The sequence below is a fragment of the Falco peregrinus genome, chromosome 1 (assembly GCF_023634155.1).
Source record: "Falco peregrinus isolate bFalPer1 chromosome 1, bFalPer1.pri, whole genome shotgun sequence".
Lineage (NCBI taxonomy): Eukaryota > Metazoa > Chordata > Aves > Falconiformes > Falconidae > Falco > Falco peregrinus.
In genome coordinates, this window is record NC_073721.1 from 51,107,590 (window position 1) to 51,123,394 (window position 15,805).

General features: G+C 37.5%; 1 protein-coding gene and 1 non-coding gene across 8 annotated transcripts in view; both read right to left on the reverse strand.

Annotated features, from left to right (window-relative positions):
* The window catches only part of RC3H2 (ring finger and CCCH-type domains 2), a 31,203-nt gene that overhangs the window by 9,866 nt on the left and 5,532 nt on the right, over positions 1 to 15,805 (reverse strand). For 4 of the 7 annotated variants that reach the window (XM_055797960.1, XM_055797979.1, XM_055797953.1 and 1 more), the window contains exons 2-14: positions 12,354 to 12,650; positions 10,835 to 10,952; positions 10,155 to 10,388; positions 9,028 to 9,203; positions 7,527 to 7,727; positions 6,991 to 7,123; positions 6,644 to 6,762; positions 6,164 to 6,276; positions 5,222 to 5,530; positions 4,262 to 4,476; positions 2,878 to 3,305; positions 2,271 to 2,441; positions 1,017 to 1,172 (exon numbers count right to left, since the gene is read on the reverse strand). In XM_055797960.1, coding sequence (XP_055653935.1) covers positions 1,017 to 1,172; positions 2,271 to 2,441; positions 2,878 to 3,305; positions 4,262 to 4,476; positions 5,222 to 5,530; positions 6,164 to 6,276; positions 6,644 to 6,762; positions 6,991 to 7,123; positions 7,527 to 7,727; positions 9,028 to 9,203; positions 10,155 to 10,388; positions 10,835 to 10,952; positions 12,354 to 12,584 — 2,604 coding nt within the window. In that variant the 5' untranslated portion in view covers positions 12,585 to 12,650. The remainder of the gene's footprint in view (positions 1 to 1,016; positions 1,173 to 2,270; positions 2,442 to 2,877; positions 3,306 to 4,261; positions 4,477 to 5,221; positions 5,531 to 6,163; positions 6,277 to 6,643; positions 6,763 to 6,990; positions 7,124 to 7,526; positions 7,728 to 9,027; positions 9,204 to 10,154; positions 10,389 to 10,834; positions 10,953 to 12,353; positions 12,651 to 15,805) is intronic. The other 3 variants (XM_055797969.1, XM_055797971.1, XM_055797983.1) reach the window with 3 other exon arrangements.
* Positions 7,212 to 7,325, reverse strand: LOC114010479 (small nucleolar RNA SNORD90). Its single transcript, XR_003551898.1, has one exon. It is a non-coding gene; the product is annotated as a small nucleolar RNA SNORD90 (small nucleolar RNA).

The following is a 15,805-nucleotide window of genomic DNA, read 5'->3' on the forward strand; positions in this document are numbered from 1 at the left end:
CATAGCGGAAAGTCTCCAAAAAGCATGAGCTCTTACCCCTCCGGAGGTAAGCTGTGTTCCATGATTCATACTACAGATTTTTTGTTTCTTAAAGTCTTTCAGTTAGCCTTTTTTTCCCTCTCATGGCAATTCAGTGATAAAAAATAAGTTGTATTTTTTGTTCACAGATCTGTTGCCATTAAACTGCTTATTAGGGGAGAACGTGCCTTCCACCCAAATAAGAGGTAGGCTAGGAAAATAGTTCACATACAGATTCTCTGTGGGTACAAAGCAGTTGAGATAAAAGTTTCTGCAGATTCTCCTGGGTCCACAGCATTTCAACTTTTCTCTGTGAGTGCACGTTGCTCTGGGGATTAACTTCAAAATAAAGATTTTCTGAAACAATGGCAACATAACAAATCCCAGAATCCTGAAAAGGCCAGTGATTCATCTGTACAAGATGGACTACTGCACATAAGCCCAACAGGAGATGTGTTTCTGCAGTGGAAACACCTGTCCTGAACTGACCACGGTGACCCTGCATTAACCAGTCAAGTCTGCCACTGCAACATATTCTGAGACTATTTTAGATCCCTCAGAAATTCTAAGGATGTATGTATACACATATACTTTTATACAAAGAACTCTGAAGAGAGACAAACAATTAAAAAGTCAAAAATTTGTATCCCACTCTTAATAATCAGAGAATACATTTAAAAACTAATGATTCTTACCAGTTTACAGACCACTGACTCAAAATATTTTGGCTTCAAGTTTGATTTACAGAGATCTGTTATTAAAATAGCTGTTTCAGACATCGGAGAATTGGCACTACATTCTGTCACTGAAGTAAATACATGTTTATTTACAAAACTGGGAAAAGATATTCCAAATAACTTCAAATGGGCAGAACCACTTTAAAAATACTAAGAATAAAGCTATCAAAAAAAAAAAAAAAGGCTTGTTTAACTAAACAGAAGACACTTCAGCATGTAAGTATCATTACAGTAATGAGATAACATGCAGAAAACCCCTACCATTAACACGGCATTTGAATTGGCAATCACATCCTTGGGCTCTGAGTCGATAGCATTTATACAAGAGCCAATAGTGCCACAAGACCACGGTGAATAGTGAGAGAGATGGTCTTCCTCAAATTTAGTTCCACTCAAATCACTGACACTCTCTGAGAACTATAGAAAAGGGAATAAATAAGCAGTGAATAATAAAACCAGGGAATTCAGTCTTAAAATAAGAAAAAACATTTACTGCTATTTAATTATCTCAAAAGTCAATCAAGGAGTTCTAGTCACATTCAAGACTTGACTTAGGGACAACGTAACTTATTCCATCAAACTTAAAACCAGTGCAGCTGATGGCTGTCAAAGGCAGGCAAGCTTTGCCACTACAAATAACTGCCTGGTCTGCCAAGATGACAGATTGAAATCAGTGTCACTATGTTAGTGGCAGGTTTCTTCAGGCAAATACCTACAGTAATTAAACTGAGAGGAAGCCATGTATTTTCCTTTAAGATACAAGCCAGTGACAGATAGAAGTATGACTTGGAACCCTCCAATTTGGATGAAAAGGACGAAATCCTGATCTACCTTGAATGCACCCATAAGGGATTTCAGCTACATCTTCCTTACCAGGTCTTTTCTGAATAACCCCTTAAATATCATCAAGGGAACTGTCAAACCACAGCAAAGAGTACTTGGCACAATGGTTCTCAAACTAGTTTCTTGGATGCATTTAATTTACATATATAGAAAATAAATACCACAAGTTAGCGTGCTTTTGAAGAAAAAAAAAATAATTCACTTTTGAAGAGTTTCCATTCTTGTTTACAGAACTTATCACCCAAGTACACAATGTTCTACCAACACCATTTGCCACTTTTAAGGGATATATATTCTTTAGGACTTTACAAGCATTTGCAGCTTGATTCACTCTACTCATCATGTTGTAATGCCATTTGGAGTATAAAAGGGATGGTTCTTCTTAATGGAAAAAAATTACTGTTCCCTACACAAAAACCTGGAATTTCACAAAACTCAACAAAATTAGATTTCCTTTAGTGAGGGTAAATTGAATCACTTCACTTCTTGACCTGTTTTCCACATCACCTTAATATCAAATTAAATGCATTACTAGGTATTACCTTCCTTTTGCTAGAAGATTAAATTAATTTTATGAACAATAGATGGCAGGTAGAAAATCTTTACTAGGAATATGAAATGACATCTCAGAGAAACAGGGAGGGAAAATAAAGTTGTTCTCTGGCTTCCCACCTCTGTGCTGAAATCTACACTGAAGAGAGGAGAAGGTGGTGTTGGAGATGGTGTTGCCATAGGAAGGGCTGACGATACCAGAGGAGTTTTCTGCGTGTGGTACTGTGCCCATTGCTCCGGCTTCCGTCTTAATTGCTCATCATAACCAGTCTTCAAATGACCACAAGGCTCCTAGCAATAATAAATATAGGACTGTATATCCTACCATGCTCTAATCAGAAGGCAAATACTTGCAGGGAACACACCTGGACTGCCAAATTCCCCTGGGTCTGTAAACTTCCACTGACATCACTAGAAGAATTTCACAAGGATTTGGAGAACTTGGCCCATGTATGGCAACTCAAACCTTAAATATTTAATTAAGTCAAGCAACATGTATGGGAATTAAAGAGGCAGAGAGGCTCTCATCCTAATGCAAATTTGAGTGGTCTGTTTTACAGGCTCATTTTATTCAGGTTAACAACAAAACAAGAACTCTATCCAGGTCACATGTCCTGATCATGTAACCCCAAATAAATACAACAGGTCTGTGCTGATTATTCACCAACTTTTCAGCAATGACCTTCAGAACCAAGACTACATCCTTCCCTTTCTGGCTCTCACTCACCCTTGGTAAAGGCACAGTCCTCTGTTCGTTTGGAGGCTGACAAGCCACAGAGTAATACCCATCTAAAGAGTTGTATCTCTCACGTAATGATGTCTGATAGACAGATGAGTGCATCACATCCATGGGAGGTAAAGAATTGCTCCTAATAATATCATCTCGTGGGTACATCTGTGGGCGCCAGATGCGCCTGCTGTCATAAACTGGAGCATACATTCCAGAAGGGACAGGAGGAACTGGTCCATACGGCTGCGGAGGAGGAGGTTGGTAAGGAGAATTCAGTCGATCTCGAGGGGGAAATGTACTGTAATGATCGGCATATGGCACGGAAGCAGGTGGGAGGGAGGATTCTGGAACATTATTGGACCTCACAAAGCGAGGAACACAGGGAGCCACACCAGCTGGTACTGTTGGAGGTGGTGGATAATATCCTTAAAAATTGGAAAAAGGCATATTTAATGTAACCACAAACGACCCAGAATTTTACACCTTCTAAAACTGTAAATAGTGTTTATAAGTACCTTCAGAGAATGAAGTCACAATTTAAAAAACTGTTGCTGACCCTATCATTTTTCTGTGGAATATAATTTCAAGTATGACAATCGTATTTGCAGATGTAGTGCTGACCCTTTACCACCTTGACCCAATTTGGAAAATGGGGTTTCTCTGCCATTGCTCTTCTGTACTATGGTATAACTATGTAACTGAAAAGACAGCATCCTACGCTCTTCTTTATGAAGTTAAAATAGTTACCTCCAATATAAAAAGCTATATTGCTAAACCCCCCCGTAATTTCAAAGGTCCATAAATAACCATTTCACACTTGGCTTATTCTTTTTTCTTTGGAGAGAACTGTCTGAACACCTCTGCCTTCTGATTTGAGAACTTGTGAATGACCTGATGCTATAACACCTAATGGTTTGCTTAATTTAAACATGTGCACTGCAATCAAAAAAAGTGACTGAAACTTTTCAAAAATATTTGATCAGGCACAAAGATGTATAGAAGCATGCTATGCCTCTGGGTCTGAATCCTGTCTATGAATACCCTCACGAACAGGGCATGAGATGAGCAAGCCTAAATAAATGCAATTAAATGCTAATGTAAGAAAAAGTAGATGAAAGACCTTGAGGTTCAAGTTCTTCTGGATGCTGAGGTACAAGCTGCACAACATACAGCACACAAAGACAAGAACCACCAACACTGAGAGCAAACTACAGGTCCCTCCCATAATCAGCACTGGACTGGATTAGTATTCCGTCAAGTGAAGATTCAACTGATATTTAAGAAACATAATTCACAAAACTGAGATAAGTTACTTCTCGGCATTCAGGCTTACCTAGAGGAAAGTTCAGAGCTATTTTTATTCAGTGCTATTCTCTCTCACCTGTCTGCGGGTACTGTGGAACTTCATATGACAGCTGAGTCCTGGGATCTTGGAAATATTGAACATTATCAGAATGTGGAGGGTAGACAGGTACTCTGGGAACAAACGGGCTGGATTTTGGAGGCACAGAATTAACTTCTGTTCCAATATTAGGAGGACCAGCTGAGGTAGCTGCTGCCTGGCTTACAGGAGTCTTGGGTGGAGAACCAATTTTACTGAAAAAGATTATCAAGAAATCATTAAGCAGATCTTTACTTATTTCAGTTAATCATCTCTTTGTGTACATTCTCATGTAATGTGGAAATTTGGGCCATGTTATTTCCTCTGGAATTTTGCTTTTCATACCCCAAACTGATACTATTATTATATCTTAGACTTTCTTGTAAGAGAACTCAGAGGCAGATATAAATGTTTTGGCATGTACCCAGAAGCTTACGTACCACTTTAAGTGTATTCTGTTAAAAACAAAGGCTTTGAAAAATTGTTTAGCGGCTCAGTGCTTCCTGGAGAAGTATCTAAAGTTTTAAGGGGAAACTCCAAAACCAGAAGGTTTCCAAGATCATTAAGGGAGTACTACGTGCACCCTTCTTGGTTTCAGGAAACACCACATTTTGAGTACAAGTTTTTTGTTTTATTTGTATGTAATAACACAACAGTAAGAAAGATACCAGACTGAGAACAACAAAATAAAAGGTAAAAGAGAGACATTTACCGTTTTATCTATATTGCATGGGAGCATTCAACAGCTAAAACAACCAGTGTTGTCTCCAAGAGCTTGAATCCACAAACACTATATAATGGTATCCGCACTGTCTTACACAAATCTGCAGCCAGTGAGCACCAGCAACAACTGCAAACCAGGACCAGAACCCAGTATCTACTCTTTGCCATTCACAAACTCCATGATAATCCAAAAGCAAAATGTTGTGCTTAGTTATATTTATGAAAAAAGTTACCTACTTTTCAGGTAGTGATTCTGTAGGGGATCCAGAAACATTCTGGCCATTGGCTCCGGTCTTCCCTCCCTTCTTGGTGTTCTCCAAAGCTCTCAAGGAGGTGTCTGCACAGCGAGGGATCAACTGGGGAACACCACTTTCTAGATTACCTATTCCGTTAGTACTTGGCACCATTTTCCCTGTTGCTTCAGGGCTTCCTATGACAGAAATTACATTTCCTGTTGTGGTTGAGACAGTGCTATTTACGCCAACTTTATTTAGAAGGGGGAATGTTCTCACTGTTGCACTGATTTTTTTGTTCCTCAAGCGATATCTATAAACACATGTACAAACACAGACAAAAGACAGACAATTTAAAAACTGCTTGTTGTAAAGTTTAATATATTTGTAAAACTAGAAGACTGAGAAGAACATGATAACCAAAAACTAAGACTTAAACCCCATTATTTTCAACAATCCGCAAATAGAACACCAATGTCTTCCTTGTAACCACAGATCATCTCTCCTCTTAGAATATCCACTCCTGCAGTTCTTTGAAAATGGATTTGTGTGAAAACACCTTCAAGAATGCAGATGTTACAGACTGTTCAACTAACTCACTTTATTCCTTAATCAGTTAAAATGTAATTAACATTCACTCTCTTGTAGGTGATATAACCAGTCCCTGACAGACACAGCCTAGACTCAGTTCCAGGAAAGGAAATTTTACTTCATATGGGGTAAAATAAAAAAACAAAACTGGAATTTATTTGCAGACATTGCTTTACTGTACCTTCAGTTTCACGTTAAGAGTTGTCACTTCAAGAGATTCACAAATCCTTCCGAATGAATAAATGTATAGAAGAGACTGTTTTCAAAATTCTATGGAGATTGCTTAGATTTAAACTGGGGGGTTGGATGGGGGTGGGGTGGGGTTGGAAGGGGGGGGAAAGTCTCCCACACTCACTTTTCAAGCTCTTCCTGAGAATGAGCAAATGTACAGTTTGTTCCTCTTGGACATCCCCCTTGCTGTCGAAGGTCTCGGCACATACTTGTTTTATATTTGCTATTTGGTTGTGGCTTTAAAAAAAAGCAAAAACACAAGACACTGCTTTTACGATTTAAGAGACATTTACATAAGAACAGGCTTAAAATATACAGAACAGCCATAATACGTTTTTACATTTTGCACCTTTAATCAGAAAACTAAGAAAATTTCTTGTTGATGAGCTAAGTACTACACCACTGTAAGGCTCTCACTACAGCAAGCTCTGCTGCATTCCATATTCAAAACAGTTAAGTTCTCAAAACCTGAATGCAGTAACAGTATCATCAATTATTCCACAGAAAAGGTCATAAATATTTCAAATCAATAGTAAGTTTACAAAGTTGCATCTTTCAGTAAATGTACATTAAGACATATAATGCAATGATTGAATCCAGTTACCTGTGGAGTTTCATGGCCTTTTCTACTATAATTCTGAATGAAATCCACCAGCCCATGTACCACAGTCTTTACAGCGACCATTGCATTTTCCAGCTGCTCCCATGTTGGAGATGCTGCATCTAAAATAATTAAAAGCAGGCTAGTCATTCTGTCAATAATTTCAGTACTATCATAAATAAGAGGCAACTCTTCTAAGTACTTCAAATCACCAAGTACTACAACAGAACTCAGAGAGCCCTGAAGAAGAGTTTATGATATACTATATTAATTAATGGGAATTTTGAAACCAGGAACGGAGGTTAGACAGGAAAATATCAAGAAGCATTTAAAAACCTTCATTTATGTACCTGGATTTGGATCTATGTTTGCCAGGAGCTCTAAATGAGGCCTCAGCCTGTTTAAGTTTGCAGGATCGCCTGTGCGCTGCAAGACAATTGTCAATTCTTGTACACTCTTTGCAAAAGATTCTGGTGACTGGAGCTGAAAACAAAGTGAGCATTAGTGTGCTGCATCTTACAACTGTGAACTACTAATCTTAAAAATATTTTCATTACACTGGTTTCTAAACACAGTATTTAGTGTCTTCAGATGGCATATAGAGAGTATCAGTGAAGAGAAATTTTATTTCTCAGCTCAGAATCTGCCCTATGAAGCTTCATCATAAGACACAAAAAAGGGAATTAGCCTTCAAGTACTAAAACCAAAAATGTCTTCATATGAAGAATACACGACAGTGAGGAAAACTCTCTTCATTCTCGTTTTAATTAATATTTGATATGACTAAAGACAAAAAGTTAACTCAAGCAGTTCTTGGATTTTTATTATAACATTTAATAGTCAAATCTAATCCTACAAAGACAGTAAACCAATTCCTTTGACTAACCTTGTCAATAATGGATTGCATGTGTGATTTATGTGCCAAGTCACCATAAAGAAGGGAAGACCATTGTTCTGGTGATATTCGAAGTCCTGCTTCCATGGCGATGTGAACTATTTGGGCATCATGCTCTCTCCGCAAAGCCTCATAACTCCGAAACTCTTCTTTAAGTTGCATCAGAGAAGAATCTTCATCCCTTTTAGTGACCTAATAAATAGTAACAATTTAATACTACTCTTTTAACAAAAAAAATCTCCAAGTCCATTAGAAAAAACAGTTACACATGACAAATCACAGAAGTACTGCTTTTGTATATGTAGCATATACTTTGTTTTCTTCCATGTATTCATCCACTTAATTAGCAGTGCACAGGCAAAAAAGCCAGCTCCAAGTTCTTACAGCATCACAGGTGCAAAACTATACCAACTCATTACTTCCAACTAGGAAAGTAGTAAGATTTAGTTAAGTCACAGGAGATATATATTTAGCAGTTCTACTATTGGTTTTTGCTACACAGTATTAGAGAGTGACTTAAAGAAACAGGAAAGTCTCTAGAAGTGACAAATAACAAAAAGGAAGAAAAACCTTAAGATATCAACATTCAAAGAACAATTTTTAACTGAGAGTCCACTATAAATAAGTAAAACTCTTAAGTTACAGAAGACATTAGTCATAAAGGAGAGCAACAGGTCTTGTTATTTTAATGTTTAGTGATGTTGTGATGATCATGTTTTTATCTGTGATCAAAAAAAAAAAAAAAAAAAAAAAAAAAAAAAAAAGACTCATGGAACCAATTTTTCATTCTTCTCCAGACTTGAAGAGTTGAGAATATTCAGTTTAAACAACCCATCCCTATATCTAGAAAATAAAATGCCTCTTCAGTGCAAGGTAGTTAGATACAGACAAAAGACAAGAGTGACAAATGTGTGGGAACGCAATGTTTGAGTTCAGGCTGACACCAATCTCTGTGTATGGTGCCCCCCCTCTCACACCTGGTGTTGGGACTAAGAAAGTTCCCAGGACTACAGTATTTCAGGTTTTCTTTAGAATGCTGGAATTGGTTTCTAAGCTTTGACAGCATCCAGGTCAGTCTGGCATGTCTGCCATGACCAACTCTTATGAATCTAAATAAAGTCAGAAGTGTCTATATTAAAACATTGCACTTTTTCCTGAAGCAGGCTAGGAGTGCCTTACAGAGGCAGGTTTCATGCATCTTTCGGGGCGATAATTTGCAGATGATGGGCAGCAGTTACTAATGAGGGCAGTAATTTCAGAATCTGTTCCAGCTAACTCCACACGTGACAATTTATTCCTTTTGCAAGGACTTTTAAATATCAAACAGCTACTTCATGGCAGTTCTGTATAAAATTTTATATAGTCTACGCTATTTGAATGTGTAGAAACTGCATTTACGTAACATTTTACAGGTGAAAGATACTAATCCTAGGTCAGGTTCTCTGGAGCTCCACTAGTTCACAGTAACAAATTTCAAGTATTGGTATTTTACCTTAAAGCACGAGGCTCTATACAGTAGCTGCACAACATGACCAATGCTTGTTTTAGAGGCCTGAGGAAATCTTGGTTCTAGCCTTTGCACAACAAAAAGTACCAGAACTTTTCTTGAGAGTGCAGAGCCATCTTCCAGTGCCAATAATACAAGTTTCAGTGCCTCCTCCTGCATAGCTTTAAGACAAAAAAATTTAAAAGATAGTAAGTTAAATATATTGCCAAAAAATAGCAAGGCTATCATATATAACAGCTAAGTAGAAGCATCTGAATCACCTTGAACATAATTCCTTATTACTTTTTATTTCACTAATCGTAAGAAAAAACCCCTCTGAAACATTTTAAGAGATCTTCTAGTATTCAGAAGCACTCTAAGCACAGCAAACTTGAAGAGCTAAGACTAGTTTCCAGTAATAAACACATCAGTAAGTGCAGTTTTTATACTCTTCTCCACTGTGTAGTCCTGTAGCTTTTTTATCATTTTGGACATCTCATCAATGCTACACCATGAAACTGTATAAAATAAATACGGGAACAGTACAGGAATGCTATCATCAGTTATTGTAATCAAGCGAGGCCTACTTCCAGTTTAAACAGAATTTCCTTCTCATTTCTGTGCTTGCTTCCACTGCATTCTTAACTAAGAATTTGCTGTTTCTATCAAACAAACATGATCATTATAAATTTTAAAATTCAAGTGTGCCGCAATTAAAGTTAGGCTGATTGTATTTACAGCTGAAGTATGAGCAAGAGAGCATTTGCAGTTTCCTATCCAATTCTAATCACAGGCAGCAGTACAACCAGCCTTTGTTACTGTTACACTGCATTACAAACTGTGCAGAAAGCATGCTTATTTACTCTTCTTTGCCCAGATTTTTTAAATGCTTCCTCACAATTTTGAAAAACATTTAATAAGCAGGAGTGAGCACCCAAAAACTTTAAACCTGCAGATTTTTACCAACTTGTCTGGCGGATTTTTTTCCCCCCCTTCTCCTTTCTTCCTGGCAAAAAATTTGAAAACCAGAAGTAATTACATCTTCAATCAAACAGAATAAATTTCCAAAGAATTTTTTGTTAAGAAAAGGTACAGCTACATAGACGCTGTTGCAGATTCTACCGAAACCTCACCTGGTCCTAGAAACTGGCATCCTCGTGCCCTGACAGCAGCCCAGAGATTGGCAGAAAGCTGCTGAGGATTTTGGTGCTGCAAGATCAGTTCTGTAACAGTTCTCTCTCCCAGTGATCGAGCTGCCCTCATAGCTCTAACGCGACCCTCTTCCTCCACCAGCTGACAATTCACCAGTGTCACAAGCTTCCTTTGCATTGGACGGCTCAGTGCACTCTGATTCAAGCTTGCAACACCTTCAAAGAAAGAGAGAAAAGGCAAACTATTGCTTCTAGCCAAATTCTTCTGGGTAACACAAACAAAAAGGTCTAATAGTATGTGTTTTTCTCTAGGACTTGGATACTAGTCACAGGTATCTTCCCTTCTCCTAGGCAGCTCTATGTAATTACCAAAAATAATTTTAAGTGTTAAATTGACATCAAACCCATCCTTGGAGGAAAGTTCAGCTTTACTACAAAGTTAGCCCCCAGGTAATATTATTAAATTAAAAAAAAATCTTCTGTAAGCTTCAAATAAAACAAAAATAATCAAGTGTCACAGGTGTAAATAAGCTTTTAAAGACATAAAGGAAATTTTATTACAAAAATGAAAGGATCATCTCACTGATGTCTAAAATGAGTGCTGAAAACACAATGCTGTTAAAAGCAAGCTACATCAAAATTCCGCTGTTGAGCAAACTCACCTTTTCCTCCACTTAATGGCTTTAAGTAGAGTGCCAAATCCTCAACACATTTCTTTGCTACTTCATAATGTTTGTTCTCTCCTACATTACTCAACTTTACTGTCTGATGATCAGGTACCTAAGAAAATGCAAAAGGGGAGCAGGGGGAAGAAGAATTGTATTTACCCAGCTGACCTATCTGATATGCCTGTGATTGTACCAACATCACTACTATTAAATTACATAACACTGCAGATGTACGGTTAGAGAAGTGAAAGACAGGACCAACCCAAGGTATGTAGGATGTAATAAGGAATAAAAATAAAGGACTAAAAATTAGGATCAGGGTGATGAAAGACTATTTTGGTTAGTACTCAACACATTAAGAACAAAAGTAGGATAGAAAACAGTAACCAAGGTTTAATGAGAAGGTACTTAAAAGATGAATGAAGAACACAAGATTTGAGAGGATGATCAGTGTACGAGATCAGCACAATTTACTACAGACACACAAGCAAAGTTTTAAGACAAAAATAACTGGCAAGAAAAGAATATGAAAAAGCAAAGTTAAAAAATAATTTAAGCGTAACTTGGGGTGGAAAAAACTCATAGAGTAACAAGGTCAGAATGAAAACAGAGAGTATTAGTCAAAATACATTAAATTGAAAGATGCTGCAAGAAGTTAAGAGACAAAGGAAAATGAATGTTGTAAGATCAAGTCAGTGATTTGACACAAACTTAGAAATAAAAAAAATTAAAGGAGCATGGGAACTTGTGAGAAACAAAACCAGTGAAATAGTGTTATTACCAATAGCTGTATCAAGGCACATGGTAAGACATTAAAAAGCAAAGTAAAAAGCATCTTCTTACTGCATCACCCAGGTGTTATGATGAGAGTAATATGTAAAAGCATATGAATCAGCATAAGGTAAACAGACTTTATTTAGTCTCCATAAAGCACAGTAGTGATTATGTAATCGCTGTTTTGCCACTGCTATGAGACAGCACAGGGAACATTCCTGGCCTGATTAGGCAGTGTCTGAAAATGCAACTGAAAAGCCACCATCATGCACATTTTTTTAAAAAATAAATTATACACACACACACACACACACACTTCTGAAACTTGGTTAAACAGCTAGCTACTTTCGAACATGTGACATGTAGAAATGAGATTCCTTGCAAGAGTACAATGAACTGAACGGGTGCAATCTGCAGGTCCACTTTTCTAATGACAACTGTGACAGATAATTGTCTATTTCCTAATGGGTATTTTTCTCCAGTCACAGTTCAAGAGCCTTTTTAAACCAGAATTAATCTTACAACTAGAACACATTTTCATTTTATGAGAAGAGGACGGTCATGAAAACAGTGTGGTTGCTTTTAGAGTATGCATGGACTTCTAAATATTACAAAGTTACAGTCCTACCATTTATTTTTTTAGACTAAAATGAGGGAAAGTGATCAGCACACGTATTGCAACTGGCATGTAAATGGTAATAACATGAAGTGGCATAACAAAGAGCTGCTTAAATCATACCTGGGCTCCAACTAACTGGAGGAGTGCAAAGTTTACAGGAAGCACATCGATGTCTGTATTGATGACAGTCTGGTCGAAAGGACATGCCTTGCGATGAAGCTTGTTCAGGCAGGTCTTACAGACAGTGTGAGAGCAACCTAAGCTGATGGGTTTGTGCACATTCTCATCAAACTCGTTGTAGCAGATTGGGCAGGACAGAAATTCTGTCCACTGAGCTGCCTGCACAGGCATTGTGGAAGCTGGACACTTGTTTAGCAGGCTAGCAGACCATTATTTCACTGTACTATGTTTTGGCAGCTGTAAGTGAATAACACAGTATTTAAAACATGCTTTCTGGTAATTTAGAATGACTCTTAATTAAAAAAAACCCAAAACACTATTTCAATGTTTTACAGAATAAAACCAAATCCTTATGCTGAAGTACTCAAAAACCCAACTTTGTGTTAGTTCAATAATTGTACCAAAAAAGGCTCATGAACGGAATTCATGCAGACTACCGTAAGCTGAAGTTGAACCTATTCACAATAAATGGCATTAAAGTTCTTCTCACAGAATTAAATACACCTTTAGCGCAGGAAGAGGAAGACATTTATTGGCACAGGAAACAGGCGTGAATCACGGTAACCTTCTCTCACACTCTCCCATCTAACCTCAAGTCTTCAAAACCCTGAAAGCACTCCCTGGTTGTAGAATGGGCCTGGGGTGGGGAAAAGACACAGATATTTGTGTTTTTATTCTCTTTGGGGGTGGGTGAGTTAAAATGTTATTTCCATTTGAGGTAGAACAATGTCTTCCTTCTGCATATCTTAATCAGACACCAAACTAAAAAAAGCTTTGCTCTTTTTTTTAAAAGACACATTTTCTCTTTCTGTAAAAGACAAATCAATTAACAAAAGTTAAGAATCATAAGAAAACACTAAAAGAATGAGAGATGAGTTTTTAGTTATATGATTCTCTTGGGTTACTTCCCCCTTTTCTCCCAAGAACGCAGTGGAACACTGAAGGGCACAGGTTACTGTATTCAGTTTTGCTTTTCACAGCTGTACCTTACACAACAATGCAACTCCACTTCCTTGAACTCACAGCGAGAAAATCTCTAATGTGTTGAAAATTCAGGTATTTAAGACAAAATTTATGGAGGCAAGCAATAACTTCAGCTGTCTTGCTATTGAGTCTTTTCTCTTGAAGCATCTCACTGTGCAGGAGTACCATGTAAATCATAAACATATACATGTAGTCCAAAGAAAACACTGAATTGTTCTGAAAGGAATTGTTCTGAAAGACATTCTATCTTCTAGAACTTACGTTCCTGAAAAAGATAACAGACCTAAGAAGTTCATCGAAGCCATTTACATTCAAGCTTTCATCATGAAGATTTAAAGTCACGCTTCATCTAAGAACCGAACAGCCCCACCCTTTGGTGCAATGATGTTGACTTTCTGTGCAACCTAGAGACCTGTTAGTTCACTTCAAGGCTATGAACAAGCTTCTCCTAGCTGCTTGTTAGAAATACAAACACACAAATGTTTTAATTACATGTTTAACATTTTTTCCCCCCCTCTCCAATGACAGAAAAAAGGTAATTGTTTTGAGGAAGCTGAGATCTCCCCTTCGCATTTGAATTCAGTAACTCTTTACTGCAATTCCATTGTTCACAGTGCTACAGTTTAATTAATGTTAAAGTATTGGACCATTGAAATAATTACTAGAACACCAAATAGACTATCTGTGGATGTATTTTATGTTAATTATGACCATCTGTTTAGAAATTGTATTTAGTTCTGTGAACATTCAGTGCCCTTTAAGTAACAGGATACTCGTACAAAATGTCCTTATCTCAGTGAGCTTTTCAATATAATGCAGTGAATTTTACCCCAAACGAATTCCCATAGTAAGTGTAAAACACAACCACCTGAAAGCTGAACCTGTCCCTTCGAAACCAAACTGCTGAGGTAATACTTTCAACACCAGCCAGAATATTCACATGCATTGGATGAAACAGATTTTCATCCAACTTCAAGGAAAGCACAATCAAAGCTCTTGCAAGGATGAAAAAAACCAGCAGTCCTCTTTAATTTGCTATTACTACATGTGTCTTTTAACCAAGGAAATTCAAAAGCAAAACAAATAATAGCAAAACCAAACAATGAGCCAACATGCCTAGAAAGATTTTTTTAAAATTCCTCTCTAAAGAATCCCACCATTTCCTTCAGCACACCTCCTTCAGCTTCCCTGCCAAAACAGCAGTACGAGATGCACAGAATTGCAGCGTAGACCCTTGCAGTAAACACTTCAAAATTTTTGCCAGCATTAACAGAAATGTCAAGATACTAACACCAACACTGCTGCTGACCTGGGAAAGATATTGGTGCTTTTTCACCTGTCTGTGTGACACAGGTAACAGCACAAATTAGACCACTCTGGGATGTGTGCTATTATTATGACTCACATAGGGAAAAGTTTTAAGAAAAGGCTAGCACACACACAGCTCAATTGCTACTGTCACTAACGATCTCCTAATAAACAGTCTCTATTTCCACACTGCTCATTAATTATCTCCAACACAGGAATCTCTGCTCTGAAACAGTACCCACATTCAGTTTCCACAGATACTTCAGAGACTTGCAAGAAACAGCCACCTCTCTATTTAGCAGCTTTTAAAATATAGTTGGTTGTTTTCCTGACCAGCATAGAAACAAATACAACAGATTCTTAAAAGTGTGCACCACTGATTTTTAAAGATCTATTTCTGGGTATTTAATCATCATAAATGACAGATTCTACTAAGCATGTGTTGACCTTCAGATTTCTTGACAGGAAAAAATCTAATTAAATCAGCAAACAGCTGGGGAAAGCACTCAACTCCTAAAACTTCAAGCAGCCATACACAGAGAAGTCTCCATCCTCTATTAAGCATGCCAGCTAGCCTGCCATTCTTGCACTCCAGCGCGTTAAGAAAACAATCTCAAATCTCCTAATAATCATGTCAACTTCTACAAAAACTGTGAGCCAAACATTTAATATTCTTGCTCCTTGTCAGAAACAATGTATTTCAGGGATGTCCTCTTGAAGAACAAATTTCTCTAGTGCTCTAAACTGAGCAAACACAAGGAGGAGAGCATAATAATGAAGGTAAACTAGAAATCATTTTGGTTTTGTTTTTAACAGGCAGTGAACTCAGTCAGAACAATTACCCTTGGTCTACTTGTTCATTCTGGCAGATACACTATCTACCTCTACACATGCACAGGGCATCTCTTCCCCGTCAAAGCTAAAGAACCCTGCAAAAAAAATCCCAAGGAAATGGCTGGTACAGAAACTGGCCAAACATACAAAGCAAACTGTTTGAAGAGACACAGCTATTTTCACTGAAAAGATCTTTACATAGTATAGTTAAAATAAATTTTATATTATTACTATTAGAAGCAATACTTCAGGTGACAAACTGAACA